Genomic DNA, 17488 nt, shown 5'->3' on the forward strand with positions numbered 1-17488 from the left:
GAGTGGTTTGCACCACTTGTAACAGAATCAAAGAATTTGAGACCAATGCATGAAAATACAGATGACAACGGTTTATTTAAAGTTTTAACCTGTCATGTGGATCTTGAGCTGCTGCATAATTTGAACTAGCTACCTTGTCACAACTTTCTTCTGCTCCTCTCATTCCCACAACTACCTAATTAGCAGCACATTAATGTGTATTCTATCAAGCATTTTCATCCAATGAATTGTTCCAATCAAATGAAATATGAGAATTCAACAATTAGATTCTAGTTGGAAGATGTTTTGCTGCCTTGGTACCCTGTTTATTTTACAGACCGGACTATTAAGTTCATATATTTAAGTATATAAACCTAATCTGCAACAATAACTTCAAGATGAATAATTGACCACACCAAAATCGTCAAAAGCAAAGGGAAAGCTATCCTTCTAATGTGCCTAAATGATACATTTTGGACAATCTAGGAAAAAGAAAGGGCACTCGATGCCAAGTACAAAACTAGAGCTAGAATTATCAAAAAGCTGGCACACATTCCACCCAAAAGAAGCCTGTCAACAGCAGTCCACATGTGCGCATTGCCTGATGCACTCTCTTTCCTCATTATATGTAGCTCTATCTTCTTTGTTCGATAATTCTTCCTCTTCCTTAGTAACCAACCAAAGACGTTAATATTACTTGGATTATCTGCCCACGAGTCATTCTGTGAAAGTGATCCTCCATTTTCCTCTGTTAAATTTTGTCCTCCACAACTCTCATGTTCACATGCACAAGCATCCAATTTCCCAACACATGCACATGAGTCCTCTATATTGGAGAGAGAACAACACTTCTCACTTCTGTCACATTTTTCTTCTGACTCTGCATTGTCTTTCAGTAAATTTAGTGTTTCGATCACTTCTCCAAATACTGACCACCTTCCCACAGATGTAATCCTTATTATTGCTGATGTCCCCAACATGCTTCCCGGACCAACTACCAGCACCTGCATGTATCCCTTGGTGTGGCCCACCTGGATGAAAAATAATAACCTGACCAGGTAAGGAACAATATTCAAGAAATTTCTTTATAAAACATTATATGTAACAAATTTAAAATTCCAACATGACATGCATAAATAACGAAAGAAACCTATAGTGCACTGCATTCATAGTAATAAGGTTCAGAGTTGAGATCTTAAGTAGTTAAGTTTATTATCATTCAATGTAACCTAAACAATAATTAACATAGGACATTAACATCTCTTTAAACAGAACGGCGACAAAGAGGGCATATTTACAAATCATGAAGTTGCATACCCATCATTCGGAGCACCCTACATGTAAGATATTAGGCGTTTACATATCCAGTTGGCTGCATTTCACCACCACTATACAAAGTACATTTGCTCCGAAATAAGAATTCAAAGTTTTCATAATAAATTATTAAAATCTAACATTAATCCATACAAAGAAAATTTAACATAATCTTCAAAAAATATATATTGAATTGTATTCAAAAAATGCATGTAACATGAAGTTGATAATTAAGCTATAGAATCAGAATACACTACAAAATATTGACTCCTCAAATATTTAACTGTTTTTGTTATTCTTCAAGTATTGATTATTGGGGATCTAAATATCTAATGTAACATGAGTGTTGGTTTGCGCAACAACACAAACACCTCTGTAACCATGTATTTAGTAGGAAAGGACCTACATTGCACAAGTCTCATAATGACTGCTGTTTAGCTCTGTAAAACAGCTTACAATCGCTAAACCTCAGCAATGGCAAAAACAAAACTTATATATTTAGCCCAGTTATTCAGTTATTGTCTCTCCAGGTCCAAAATTTTAATTCTTTACATTTATAATACATATGTTTATTGATTTTAGAAACTTATATATAAATATATAGGGAGTTCCTCAAATGAGAACCCCCACTAATGTGAGAACTGAGATCTAATCTCAGCCATATATTCTTTTATCCAAATTAAATCATAGCCATCCAATTAATTTTTTTTAATTTACTTTTTTACTTCATCTCTCACAACTACCTCATTTTCTCTCCACCCACCATCACCACCGCCTGCTACCACCCACTACCGCCATCGCCGCAACCTCGCACCGCAAAACGCCGCCTACTGCCACCCTCCATGCCGGTTAACACAGATCTGGTCATCATCATCATCATCATCTCTCTCTCTCCCCCTAACTCCCTCTCTCTCATCACTCACCTCGCCAAACACCACCCCTACCTCTTTTTCACCACTCACTCTGCCCATTTCCAGTGTCAACTCCCTTCGACCATGCTTTAAAATCTGAAACTCCGATCTCAATCTGATTTTTCTCGGAAAAACTCCGACTAATTGAATTCACTGACACTAGTAATCCATTAAGTTTTGTTGAATTTTATGATAGTTGTGCCGATTTTGGTGATTTTATAGGAGGAAGTGTGATTATTGTGGTGTTTATAATTTATTTGTGATGATTTAGATTTTATCTGGTAATTTCGTTATGATGTCGGTTGTTAGAGTTAATGAATGACGCTGGTGGCTGGATCTGGTGGGGAGAAATAGTGGCCGAGTGTAGTGATTTTCATTTGCCGATGGTAATTTTTCATTTTCGGGTGGTGCTTTTTCATTTTCGGATGGCGATTTTTGGTTTTCCGGTGGTGATTATTGGTTTTCCGGTGGTGATTATTGGTTTTCCGGTGGTGATTTTTGGTTTTACGGTGGTGATTTTATGTTTGTCGGAAATGGTGGTCGACGAAGGTTGGAGGCGGCAGGTGGTAGAGTTAGAAAGAAGATGATGATACAGTATTTTAATATTTAAAATTAATCTACTGTGAGAGATAAATATAAGTAATGAATATGAGTGTCTAGGATTGGATCTCACATCTCACAAAGATAGTATTGGTTCTCATTTGAGCGCGACCTAAGTATATAAATATTTATTTATTCATTTATTTTAATAATCGGATCGAGTCGGTTTTTTCGGTTCGGTTCCAACTAATAAAACGAAAACGAATAATCGGATTCGGGTTCGATTTTTAATTTTTCGGTTTCAGTTTGCGCTCTGCTTTTTACGGTTCGGGTTTTGGAGGTTTTACCAAATTCGGATTCAGTTTCAGATTTTTCAGTTTTTTTGCTCGGCCTAACTACCCTTAGCCAATCTAGAAACACAAACCAGTTATTGAATATCAGTTCGATCAAGGAATTACCAAATGTTTTCCATCAGTTGCAATTTCAGTAATCCATATTCTCTCTATTCTGCCTTCCATTCCATTATAGGGTGTAAAAGATTCAAAAACGGAAGTCAGTTCCCGACTCCGCTTCTTCACCATAGTACTTGGGACTTTCTTCATCCTTGCAGCAGGGGTTCCTACAAATGAAATTGTTCATGAGAAAACAACACTAAATGTATCATACACTTCTTTGTTAGGTAGAACAAACTAGTCTTATTTCAAGTGATGCAAATCAGAATCAGCTATAACTATAAGAAATATAAGACAGCCAAATTGATGTAGATATTCGGTAGCGAGCTTATTCTGTTGCTTTTTATGTGCACCAACTGGCAACGAGATAGAAAGTAACACATTTGACCTCGATTAGAAACAAAAGTTTAACGAATAACAGTACATACTCACATACAAGGAGATCAGAAAGAGAAACTAATGTTCATGTGAACTAACTTTAAAATACAACGTGTTTTGATGTCTTCAATACACATCCTAAAAAGCATGCTACAGCAATGTGTAAATGGGTTTCCTGTGAAGTATATATGTGGAGCGCCTACATTATGACAATAAAAAGCAAGTTCTTTTTATATATATATTCTCTAATTTTTGAATTGGCCTGCTCGTGTCAATAATAAAATAATAGTTGAACGCAACACCTTTTACATATATTCTTGAACACTAGATGGACCATCTACTCATACCTAACATTATTTTTAATCATAGACAAATAGATATTACATCAAGTCAGAATAAGAATCAAATTAGAGAACTTAAGCATACCAGGCCGAGGATAGAACTGCGAAATGTGCACTTGAGGAAACTTATAATCCTTTACAAGGTTGACAGTTTGAGCAAAGTCATCATCAGTTTCACCTGAAGATAACTGTATTATTTAGCTCATAATTTCAAAATAACTGCAGCACAGAATAATATCGTTCACAATGTGACACAATCATAGTTCTCTGAGATATTTTTATAAAACCGATCTCAACATATTAATGCTTTTAACTGAAACTACTTGTTCAGCATTGGAAACTAATATATAATAACATATAAATAAAAAAAATTGTGTTAAGATCCATGCTTATCAAGCACCAAATCAAGCAAAGTTGCTTAAGTACCGTCAAGAAGACTAGTCAACAGGTCATTCATAAACATGCATTTACTAGATTTAATCTATACTATAACCAAACAAATATTAATAGCATAGTTTAAAACAACTGTAATGAAATATAAGTTCAATTTAAAATAAATTACATAAATGATCATAGTCAGTATACAATATCCAAAAAATGTTGGTTTATACAGATAAAGTTTGTTTGCACAAAAGCTACACCAAACAGAGAAAGGTCACCAACATAAATTTTCTGTTTGTATGTAAAAACTGTGTGCATAAACAAATCAAAATTAAAAAGATAAGGTGAGTAAAAACATTTGATCAAAAGTGGCATCTAGCGGAAGCTAACCTGGAAAGCCACAAATAATATCAGTTGCAATCTGCATCCCGGGGACAAGTTCCATCAATGTATCTACTACAGTCCTAAAATCACTTACCGTGTACTCCCGGTTCATCGCCTGAAAATAATTTGTTAAAAAGAATAAAATCATTCTGTAGCTTTTTTTTTTTGACTAATTTGGCTTATATGCCTTACAAATTACAATTGAGTATCTGTCCTAACAAATCTCGGGGGTGAGTAAGAATCGAACCCAGAACCTGGGACGACAAGAGATAAGCCCTTAATGTGCACTTCATCAGTGTTAAAGTGATAAGTTGCCCCATAATTGAGAAAGAGAGCAATAATGATGAAAAGTCACAGGACAATAAATAGTTGGCTCAGCTGAGGGTACATACAGAAAAACAGGAGTCTAGTACTTACACTCAAGATGGCATCACTCCCCGCTTGTACTGGTACATGAAGGAAAGAGTACACACATGGATGATGCAAAACCTCTGCTATTTCCTTCAAGTGTTCAAGTATATAAGGAGGATTAGTCATCCCAATGCGAAGCATTGTGCTTCCATCAGATGGAAGAGCTGCTACTATAGCATTTAGTAGAACTGGAAGATTAACTCCTATGTCACGACCTGCAAAATTTTAACAGAAAAGGTATATAATCTACAAGTGCCCGATAATTCAGTTCTGTAATTTTTTTTCACAAGTCATTTAATAATTAACATTATTGTTATTCTTTTTTGGTGTGTTTGTGTTACTACTTGATTTCAGTTTTAGTAGTTTTTAGAATACTAATATAAGATCCCGGAAAGGGCCTTCCTCTACCACCTCGAGGTTTTAGTGACTGGTTTCATAACATGGAATCAGAGCTTAGGCGCTGACAAGAGGACTCAGGTTCAACTCCCTCGACTTCCTGCCACCTCCAATATTTCTCACGATTTATCAGGGACGCGAAAGACAAATTAAAGCCCCAGGGTGCCCATGATCCACTTTTCGACCCATAAATGGGCTTTCGAGTGAGAGGGAGTGTTAGAATACTAATATAAGATCCGGAAAAGGGTTTTCCTTTAAAACCTTGAGATTTTAGAGTGACTGGTTCCTTAACAGTAGTGAAGGATGTCTTATTTACATATTAGCTCATAATTCTCTTCACTAGATCAAATTGTCAAAACTTAGTTTACAGAAACTGAAACTAAGGTCGGTATTTTGTTAGAATATACAAGTGTAGCCTCAAGTACCCTACATTACCCATGACAACATAGGTGATATCATCTATGAACTACTACCATACAACATAGGTGATATCATCTATGAACTACTATTGTAGAATAAGTAGCCACCATGTTTACTTTTACTAAATAAAAGGCAATGCATCATTGTTGTATCACTATTAATAAGCAAGAACGTAGTAGGGAGTAGTATTTGCAAGCCATAAGCTATATCTATAGACAGCTCCAATAGGGAGTAGTTTTTTATGGTGTGACCGTGGGCACACACAATAAGCACGAACTCGAATGAATTTGTATTGTTTTCATCGGTGGAATTGGTTTTAGTGTTAATGGACCCCTTGCATTCACACCAATTCCACCAATAAAAACAAGCCAAACTCATGGGAGTTTGTGTGCCCATGGTTTCACCATACTTGTAAAGACGTAAAGATAGTAAAGATGAGTCAAGACGACCCTGTACCGCCTAACCGCCTATACGGTCATTAGGCGGATTATACGTTTCACGATATAAATTTGGGTATATTTAATATATACATACATTAATATGTTATAATAATATAGATTTAGCCATTACATACACTACCAAAGAGTAAATACTATAATTACATATCAAAGTACATACATAAATGTTATACCCAATAATATATGTTATATGTTTGTAGTTTGTGCATACATATAATACATATGCATATGCGTATATATATATATGTATGTATCTAACAGATAAGAAGAAAAATAAGAATATTACTTAATAGATCGCTGCCGGGAGATGCTTGTCTGTGTCTTACTCGTTAACTAGGGTTAGGTGTGACGGCCATAGGTAGTTAGTAGTGTTTATAACTTGAATATGGGCTGGCCCGTACAAAAGGATACTGGGTTGGACTTGGTCAAAAATAGACTGGGCTAGCCCATGTTAAAATAAGACGGACTTGGGCGGATTTGGACGGATTGAAAAACCCTTCAAATATGGGTTATTTTGTTTTGTTTTTCATTTTTCTTATCAATATAGCAACTGAATTCTATCACAAATACTAATAATGTACATCTTATTCGTAGTTTCCAACATATTCGATTTTGATAATTTATGAAGTAGTACTACTTTTGTATATGCTAACTAATAGAAAGAGCATTTTAAATACCATATGCTCCGGTGTCTTCACTACTTAACCAAATTTCTTTTACTCCATCAGCTACAACACTTCTGACACGTCCAACCTGAATATCTGAAACTTTAAAACAACTAGAAATATGAATTAAACATAAATACATAATTGAAATGACACCTACAAGACTATCTACTGTATAGCTTCCTAGATGACCACGAGCATGCTTCGTCTTGCAATAAGTGCAAGCACCTAAACAGCCAACATTGATTGGAAGGATTTCAATGAACTTGTTTCTTCTAACCTGCTCACATAATCCAGGAAATGGCCATATTGGTCAATATCGTCATGGAAGACATTCAAAACAATGATATGTCTCTGACATGTGCAAACTATTTGTTAGCTTCCTGATAAGAGTATAAAATGAGTCGCAATATTACCTTCGGCAGATCAAGTGCTGGTAGCGTCTTACGGTTCAGAAGCCTGACTTCATGACCTTTCAATGTCTCCTCTACCACCTCTACCACACGATCAATTTGTTGCACTCCAACTATACTCACTCCTTCTAACTCTTTTATATCTCGACTTCCTTGAGGCACACATCCTGCCACCACGAGGGGCTTTTTAGCGGTTTTACATTTTGATATCAGAGTGTCCATGGCAGACTGGCTCGGTGACTTAACTGTGCACCTGCAAGATGTAACATAAAACATAGGTAACGCTATTCAACTAGAAGGCCAAACATGGTATCCCTAAACCTACACCGATACATGAATGCAGACATAAGGGTTAAGACATCCTGGCAGAAACTAAGCAGATTTGTATTATTATTACTTTATTCGGTTACCAGGGTTCAGATATATACAGCCCTTGGAGGCTGGGTTCCAATTTAGTACTTAGCCTTGTAGGATACAACATGGTGAAATTCCTTCAGGCTTATGAGTGCGAGTAACACACCCACACACGAGAATTTGACATGGACATTTTGAAAAGTGAGTCAGGTGTGCAAATAGTGACATAATATGAAAGGATCTAGGAACAGATATTTGGTGACGTAGGACAGGGGTAAAGGAAAGGGTTAACAGAAGGGGATTAGGGCCTATCTCCGTAGAGAATCGGCAAGAAACACATAATAAATCCGCAGATTTAATTCATAAATATTCAACTCTATTCAGTAATGAAGATTACAATTGTTTATATAAAAATTCTAAAACTTAACTATCAAGTAATATCTTCTTAGTAAAGAAACAAATCTTTGTATTATTCTCTACCATAATCTAGAATATTGGACTACATAATAAATATTTTATAACAAAATATAATTAAATCTATTTTTAACTAACATTATTAAATAAATACAAACTAAAATTTTAATTTTTTGCTCCAGACCATTTGCGTAAGAATTCCTTTAACTGGGGAGGTCTATTGGTAACTTTGGGACTGTTCCTAGTAAGCTGGAAGACACGCGTATGGAGCACTTGATTGATTGATGTTACAGTGCCACAATTGTTAGTGGTTATAATAATTAGGAGTCATTAGTCAATAGGCACGAATATTGTTCTAAAAAAATGAAATCATCATGGCAATAGAAAATATTCATAAAGATTAATCTTCGTGCTTTTCCGAGCTGAGCCTGCAGGGAGGGAGGGATGGGGGGCCTAAAACCACATATAAAGACACACATTTAAGGCTGCTATGCACAATCAGATACATAGAACACCATGATAAAAGTTCTTTTTATGCATGGCCTCCTTAATTGCACAAATTCAAAGACCCATGACTTGCATAAATGAATACCAGTCCCTGTAGCGAAGTAATGAAATTTTTACTATTATAGGTTTGATTCCTCCCACCAATTAATTCAAATACAAATATAAACTAGAGCTGTATCCAACAAATTTGGGGATAAATGCCTTACATACCTACTTATGTTCTTCACAATTCTCATAGAAAATTTGCAATTATATAGCTTTCTTAACTCTTAACTCAATTCTTTCAACATTAATTTTGTTCACAATTTTTCCTTCATCAATCCATTCTTCCCAACCATACAGATTTTATATATTTATCTTTTCCTTCTTTTGCATTTCAAAAATTGGTCTTGCTACATATGACATGTGAAGTTTTTAATCCCATTGTGGCTAACCTGAGATGGCATCTGATTTACACACAATTATACAGGATCTGATGTCTCTTAAATTGTTTGTTTAGCCTTCTTGTTCGTTACTTAGTTGTTAATTGAATATGATTTTCTTCAAGAATCAAGAGCTACGACTGAATTGAAAAAAAAAAATAACAATTTAACATTGATGCTTTTGTTAGACAGTAACCTGAGTCAAGTACATTTAAACCTCGATAAACGAATACCCTTGGGACCGGGTAATTTTATTCACTAATCGAAATTAAAAATACACAGTTCATATTATGTCAAGATTAAAAAATAGTAAAATACACAGTCTGTATCATGTTTGGAGTGAGGAAAAATATTAACTTATCTAGGTTTTTCTATCGGAATTCATATCTGGAGCAGTCGAGCTTTGACTGTATCATAAGTGGCTTTACTCGGTACATTCAGAATATTATTTTTGTTTTTGCATTAAAATACACATGATCAAAGCTAAACATTAGCTTACTTTTACTACTATTATTCTTTTTTTCCTTTAATATAAATGCACCCAGTAAAATGGGGGTTTAACTCTTGTATGTTTGGGCCTCATATATGCCCTATACACTACCGACACACATCATGCCAAAGGTATACAATGAGGACATCTCATGAATGTGAAGGCACTTGATATGCCAAAGGACTACAATGAGGACATGTTATGAATAACGCAATGAATAGAAAGAAACTTATCTGACTCACGTATTAATCAACCACAGGTCTGCCTCCTCGGCATTCTCACTTAAAGCATATCCAAATGACGAAAGCTGACCTGCCATGTACTCACTATCACTCTGAAACAGAAAAAGAAAAAAAAATTGTAAAAACATAATATGTTGGAAATCAAATCTTCACACGATCAAGTATTCAGTTATATAATTTGTAAAATTCGAGCACGTGATTATGCACAGAAGAAAGTATCAAGCTTGTGAGTAACTTGAAAAAATTGCAAAATTGCTTAAAAAAATAGTCAAAGGCCGTAGATGTAATGGAAAATACAAGTAAACAAAGTTGATGAAGAAAAAACAAGTAGAGTAATTGATACATTGCATCGATTTGAAAGGCAAATAAGGATGAAGCAATGCGGAGAATCCATATATGATAGCAAGATACCTGATTATGAGAACAACCGAAAGTCTTGATAAAAATGACCTGAATGAAAAACAAATGTAATGAAAATAGAGTTAAATAAATAAAAATAAATAAAAAATAACGGGGCGGGGGGGGGGGGAACCTGAGTGCCAGGGATGTTAGGGGAGGGAAGAGGAGAGAGAAAGTGGTGAATAGAAGAAGAAGAAGGAGCATGTTTATTCTTTTTCTTGGGATTAACGCCAATGGAAGCTGAAATCGGTAGACGGAAACCAGCCGGAGCTCCGGCCAACATATCCTCTATATCTTCCATCAATTTGGTGCTGAGGAGTGTTGTTGACTTGTTGTAATTGTAAATACTAAATAGGATTAGGCGGCTTTGGGATACTAATTCATGGGAAACAAGAATAAGCCCAGTGAATGATGTGCCCTTTTCCAACTAGATGGGCCTTCTCCCCTCTTTCTGCTCTACCAAAACTCCGCTGGGCCGTACTTCATCCCACACTTTCAAATACATTACAACCTCCTCCGTATACTAATACTCTACACACTAATAACCTCTTTGAGATATATATATATATATATATATATATATATATATATATATATATATATATATATATATATATATATATGTCTTTACTCCGTAAAAAATCATCTTATATGAGAACCGTGTAGAACCATTATTTTTATTATTGAATCTCATCATAAATTGTAAAATTTTATTTTAAAAATATAAAAATCGATGCTAATGTAGAATAATAAATATAATAAAAATATTAACAATTAAAATTTGATAAAATTACTTGATTTTAAATTTGATTCTACAGTGGAATAATTTTTAATAAGTGTGATTCTACTGTGATTCTGCTATAGAACCAATTTAAATTTTTTAATAATTTCAATAATTTTTTAAATAAAAAATTGTGTAACTTCGATTTTTAACTTGATAATTAAAATTTATAACTATATATGATGAAAATAAAATAAATTATATATTTTATAATTTTTAAATAATGGTTCTCCACGATTCTCTATATAAGAGAGTATTTCATGGAGTACTACTATATATATATATATATATATATATATATATCCATATTCAATAATATATACTTTTCTTGTATCATTTAACTTGCACGTCCATCATTACTAATCAACACCATCACTTTCTTATTAATTTCTTTCAAATTCATGCATCTCATATTATGTTACATAATTTGCTTTAAAAAATTGTGATATAACTTTTAAATTTAATTAATTTTTAAAATTTAAAATTTATATGTCAACCTCTGCTAAAGAATAACTTCTCTTTAATAATATTTTTTAGGTCCTAACGATATCATTGTATAGAGGTTCTAATATACATAGTTTTTTTGGAAACAAAACCTACGCGAATTTTTAAATTAGGACCACACCGGCTTCCTCATTCGTAAATACGAGCATGCATGGTTTTTTATTGGTCTACGTATTGGTTATGGGAGAGCACGGTTCGGTTAGGTAAGGGTTTTGGATAAAACCGAAACTGAAACCGAACCGTATGCCCTTAGTTTTTGAAATTCAGTTGTGATTGCCTGACTGCTTCCTGATGTTATCTTTGAATCATCATCTTTTTGCCATGAGAGACATATTTAGAAATTCTTTGTTCAACTCTAGAACATGGGCTTTTACCTCATTCTTCACCATGGTTAATTAAATTAACTTCAAAATCTTTAGACATTCTGTTTGTTAAAGGCTTGCTTTGATACCAATTGTCATTCACCAACAATCAATTTTGGTTAATTTGAAGAAGAGGGTTGAATATAAATTAAAATTTTCACATTAATTCATTTTTGGGAAATAAAAATTGAACGTGGATATTCTAAATTTTCAGGTGGTTTATTTTTCGACTTGCCACATGAGATTTTTATTTAAGAAATAATTGTCACAATTACAAAGTAATCTCACAGCTGCAGTTTACAGTGTTTCATTTAGAGGAGGATCTCTTTCTCTTTGGCACTAGAAATGTAAACTTATTTCTTAAGTGAAACATCTGCTACACCTTGGTTTATATACCACCAAGTTACAATACTTACTAGACAATACATAACACATTTTTCGAGTTCCAGCAAGATTGGTTCTTCATTCTTTCCTGTGAGGCTTGACAAATGAGGCTAGAATTTATCATGCTTTGAATATCCCTCCAATTTTCATGCATGGAAATATAATGTTTCTTCTTTTTCAGAATCCAAGATTACATGCAAAGTTTATCTTGGCTTCCATTTTATTTACTGAGATTCCCATCAGCCCATGTATTGTGTGAGACTTAGGACTTGACCAATATAAAGTCATTATTACCAGCTATGGAGTTCCTTTAGTCGTTGACAATCACTAGATGAGTCGTTGATGGGTTGATGTAGTTAGTCGTTGATACTGTAGTTTCACTTGGCACTTGGTATCTCACTTTCACTTAATCAGAATTACATGGCATCGAGTATATACAATTAGTCACTATATTCTAGATTATCCATTGAGTCAAAATGACTTCTGAATGAATAACATCATTGCTATCCATAATGAGAATCTCACTGAAAGTGTTACAAGAACCTTAAAAGTTGATGGGCTACACCTTCAAAGGCTATCCCTTTGGATGGCTAGCCATTGCAGGCTTCAATTTGACTTAACATAATTATGCAATATGATTTGCTTATCATCAGGATTCATATTTGATTTCTAACAATATCTCCCAATTTATGACTGATTGAATAACCGCCATAAATTAAAGTCTTGATGATAACAAAACACATTCTGACTTATGAACATTAAAAGTGTATATTTATATTATGTTAAGTTGCCGATAAATAAATCGAGTGTTCAGGGAAATAATTTTGAGCAAAAGATGTTACTCTGAAAGTAGCTCCTTCAAGCTAAGTAGATGGGAAATTAGTTTTTTTTCCAGATTTTCTTGCTTTTTGATACCCCAATCTGTCTTTTTAATAATAACAAGAAAGATCCCTTCATCCTTCACCTTGACATTCAGCTTTTCAAGAGAAATACTAGATCTTCATTGATTTTTAAAAGTATTAGGCTTTTGGCAGTGGAAGTGAAATCCCTAGCCTATAAATACCTTAATGTCAAGAGTTCGTATCCTTCTTTCAAAATGTGATGTAAAAGTCATATGTTATTGATTCCTTTCTTGTGATCAAATATTAGCCTTTGAGATAATTTTAAGGTGGAATGCAATCTTCTAACTTCATGGATCTTGTCAGGATGAAGATTATTATGAGAGTGCTCATTTATGTCAGCTGGATACATGACTAAGTCATTGCCTTCATCCTTCTTCACTGATTTGGAAATTTATCCCCGAAGACTGGTTTGTTTGAACCTTTCTTATTCTTGATAGGCTTCAAGTCCTTTTTAGAAAAGAGAATTGTAGCACAATTTTCTTAAGATTGAAAGGCTCTTCTTTAGACATAATTGGATCCTTACTAAATCTAGTAATAACTGAATTTTCTTTCTTCCTTGTAGTTGTTTTTGTCCTATTTTCCTTGGGTTTCTTGATTGCATCTTGGCTTTCAGTTGTAGCTCTAGCTCTGTGGCCAACTTTATTTGAGTTGTTAGAGACAGATTTATCAACAACTCAATTTGTTTACAAGTCTTCAGCTTTAGCTAGTTCATGGCCTCCAAGTTTTGGAAATATTTGAGTCTTTACTCCCCTTGTACTGATGTTTTGTTTCCTTCTAGTGATTTCCCCTCCTTTTAATCTTTTCTCCCCCTATATTGATGCTTTTCTCCCCCTCAGTTGGATAGATCTTGATCCCCCTCAGTTGGATAGAGTTGTAGACTTCTCCCCTTTCTATTAACATCATGGGTTTGAATTAATATCAATGGTTTTGTGTTCACTTGAGCATCGGAGAAGGTATATTTCTCAAATAGAGTCCAGATTTTTTGCAGCTAGAGTGTGATAGACTGGCATGGGATTGGCAGCATCCTCATTATCATCAGCATCAAGACTATTCATTTTTTTATTTCAGTTGTGCGTACATTTCTCTTATGTTCTTTATTTTCTTGCATCAGGGGCTCCCCCTGGCTCACACACCTCACACCATCACCTTCACCTTCTAAGGTGGAAATATATAGATTAATTGTAAGGCTAGAAGAAATAACTCGCCTCTCACTCATACTTCTCTCTTTTTGTCTGTTATAAAAGCAGGCTCTCACACTCTGTGTGTTCACTTCTTTCCCTCAATCCTAGAAGTGAGTAATTGTTTGGCCATCTACACTCACGATGGAAAATACTGAATGAGAGTCTTAAGACTCCTAAAAAATATTTGGTGTAGAATGTACTTCTATCAACTACTATAAGATAGCTATTAATAAAATAATTTGAGCTATCAATGACTACGCTGTTAAGCTAGCCATTGATGGACTAACACTTATCAATGGACGATAGATAGCCATCGATGAAGAGAATGATATAGCAATTGAATATGTTAATGTAATTGAGCTCTATAAAGATTAATTAAAAGTTTAAGGACGCAGTTTAACTATTAGTGAATAAAATGAGAGTCGATACTCAACAAATCATTTAGAAGATGATGAGTATCGGTTTTAGAGTGTAAATTCTCCATGAATTCGAGATATGAAGAATCATTTTAGAAAAGCTGGTATTAAATCAACATTCATTAGATAAGTAGGTGAGCTATTTATGTGTGTGGCTATCTCAAGATTGATTTGTACAAAGTGGGGTTGTGACTCTTCATTTATAAGAGTCACGTCAATCTGAATTTGAAAAGGGCATAGACTCAACAGATGAGATGCCTTTTTTTCTGAAATGAATAGTTGAACTCGCAAGATGAATGATTTGGAATCAGAACATTCTTCTGGTTATGTGGATATGTTATTCACTTTCATGAAGTTCTAGTAAACTAGAGGGGATTTGAATGCATTTTACACTCATATAGCATTCTCAAACCCTGGTTCCCATTAGAAGGGACCACCACATTTGTGGATTTCTTATCATTGATAAGGTGAAAATAATTTGACTTATTGTCTCACTATTTCTAGAAAATGCATCTTAGACAATAATTGTGAAGGATGTTGTTCAGTCAAGTTGAACCTCCATTTTGATTGGAGTGGATTTAAATGATTTTCCCTCAGAAATACCATTCTCAAACCATCTAGCCATTGCAGGTCTACTCGCACTTAAAATATGCTAAAATTGTAAGGTCTTTATTTAAAAGTGATGAAACTATAACGACTAGTATATTTTTATTATCTAAAGGTATAATTATTGAGTAATTAAATAAATAAATTATATATATGGATTTTGTCAGCAGGTTATTGCTTTGTTATTATGTATATGTGATTACTAGTGTATGAGATTGAATTGCGTGGTTAATTAATGGGTTGTATGATTTCGTTTCACTGATAAAAGTGATTTTATTGCAGTTTTATTTCCATAAATATTTGGATTGTCTCTAAAATTATTTTTATGGTTTTATAATTTCAATAATTATTTTTGGGAATTTTTGAAATTTAGAAATCAATATTTTATTGATTATTTATCTCTGAACGATTTTATGATTGTATTTATTAGTAAAATCAATCTTGAATTCAGAAATGTTTCAAAAATTACGAAACTCATATTTATTGAAGTTGGAAATATTCCGGGAATTTTAAAATTATTTTGAAAATTTTTGGGATTAATTTCACCCGCGCGTCGATTCGTTTAATTGTTAAAAGCGGGTATAAAGTGCGTTTTAAAAATTGTTTTAAAATTTCGAAATTTATGTTTTTATTAACTTCGGGATATTTATACTATTTTAAAATTAATTTGGTAACTTTTTGATTTATTTTCAACCGCGCGCTTATACGTTAAATTAAAAATCCGGGACAGAATCGTAATGCAGGGGCTTATGTTTATCCAGTTTGATACGTGGCCGAGTATAAATCAATATTACTGCCACATGTTATTTGTTTGCCTGTTTAACAGACAGAGTTGAAAAACAAATACACATGTAAACACACAACCTCTGTGTGTGCATCTCGGCCCTCTCTGTTTCTTTCTAATTCGATTGTTTCTTGTCTCAAACTCTCAGAAATCTCTCCTATTATGTCTCTATTCCTCTGTCCCTTTTATTTCCCGTTCTTCCCGTTTATTCTGGTAAGTCTGGACCGCCTGTTTCTTGCTTTTCCGATCTCCACCGTCCCTCGCTTTGCGCGAGGTGGCTGTGGTGGCACGTGTGATCTGTTTCCGTGTGTGCAACCGTGTGTTTGTGTGTGTGTGTACTTGTGTGTGTGGATTCGGGTGTGTGTTATACTCCCTGTTGCTCAGTGCCATTTCGCCTGCTATTGTGGCCGAATTTTCTGGCTTCCCGGCGGTGATTATGTTCTTTTCTTGTTGTATGTGTGTAAGGCGCGAGTGTGCAGTGTTCTTTGTTGTGTTGGTTGAATTACTTTGATTCGGGTATTGCTGATCGAATTTTTATTATTATTTTGCAGGAGTATTTGATTATTATTCATGAAATAAAATTATTTTTTATGCGGGAAATAATTTATTTATAGGTAGGATTCGCGTTGGAAACCCGAAATAAATGGGTACCCACGGATTTTACCGCCGTCCGCGATGAATTTCGACGAGCGGACGGTGGACCGTGATGATCGTTATCTGAGTCCTAATATTTTAAAATAAATAATTTAGTTCATATATTATTGTAGTCGAAATAAAAATAATAGTAGTTAAATAATTCAGTTCGGGAATTATTTGGATTGATTGTTTGTTTGGTGGATTGCGATTGTGATTGATTGGTTTGACGTCGAATTGTTTCGACGGGTAGTCCGATAAACAAAGGAGACGCTGCCCGATTTTCGGAAAATCAAACCACGGAGATACGGGAGTGTATCCGGTAATTATTAGGATATTGAGTGAATATATATATACTTATACTTTATACGAACTTGATTGTATGTTGTGGTGAATGTTTTGTCAAAACCCAGTAACCCTAATTTCGTAAAATGATGAGTATACGTATTTTCTGAAAACGAACACTAAACTGATTTCTCGAGAACGTGAACCCTGGCTGTTGTGTGTGTTATTGTATTATAATGGTACATATAAGTACGAGTCGGGATTGTTATCATTTGGGTAGGATTGATATTGAGGATATGTCAAGCATACCTAGACGTCTAACGTAGGATATTTCGACTCTGTAGGTTCTAATTGAAGGACTCTAGAATTAATATTGAAC

At 34.3% G+C, this 17488-nt stretch overlaps 1 protein-coding gene across 2 annotated transcripts; it reads right to left on the reverse strand.

Moving 5' to 3' along the window:
• Positions 1–246: 246 nt before the first annotated feature.
• On the reverse strand, positions 247–10771 carry LOC141720112 (uncharacterized). 2 transcript variants are annotated; one of them, XM_074522468.1, is made up of 11 exons: positions 10405–10768; positions 10284–10322; positions 9873–9964; positions 7447–7696; positions 7191–7310; positions 7043–7118; positions 5098–5306; positions 4687–4795; positions 4001–4093; positions 3203–3363; positions 247–1010 (listed from the first exon to the last, which is right to left on the reverse strand). In XM_074522468.1, the coding sequence occupies exons 1-11, from the start codon at positions 10570–10572 to the stop codon at positions 462–464; spliced, it is 1866 nt and encodes a 621-aa protein (XP_074378569.1). In that variant the 5' UTR covers positions 10573–10768; the 3' UTR covers positions 247–461. The 2 variants fall into 2 exon arrangements, with proteins under 2 accessions (XP_074378569.1, XP_074378570.1); XM_074522469.1 differs by having other exon boundaries at positions 696–1029; positions 10405–10771.
• Positions 10772–17488: the final 6717 nt, after the last annotated feature.

This window comes from Apium graveolens, chromosome 4 (genome assembly GCF_009905375.1).
Source record: "Apium graveolens cultivar Ventura chromosome 4, ASM990537v1, whole genome shotgun sequence".
Lineage (NCBI taxonomy): Eukaryota > Viridiplantae > Streptophyta > Magnoliopsida > Apiales > Apiaceae > Apium > Apium graveolens.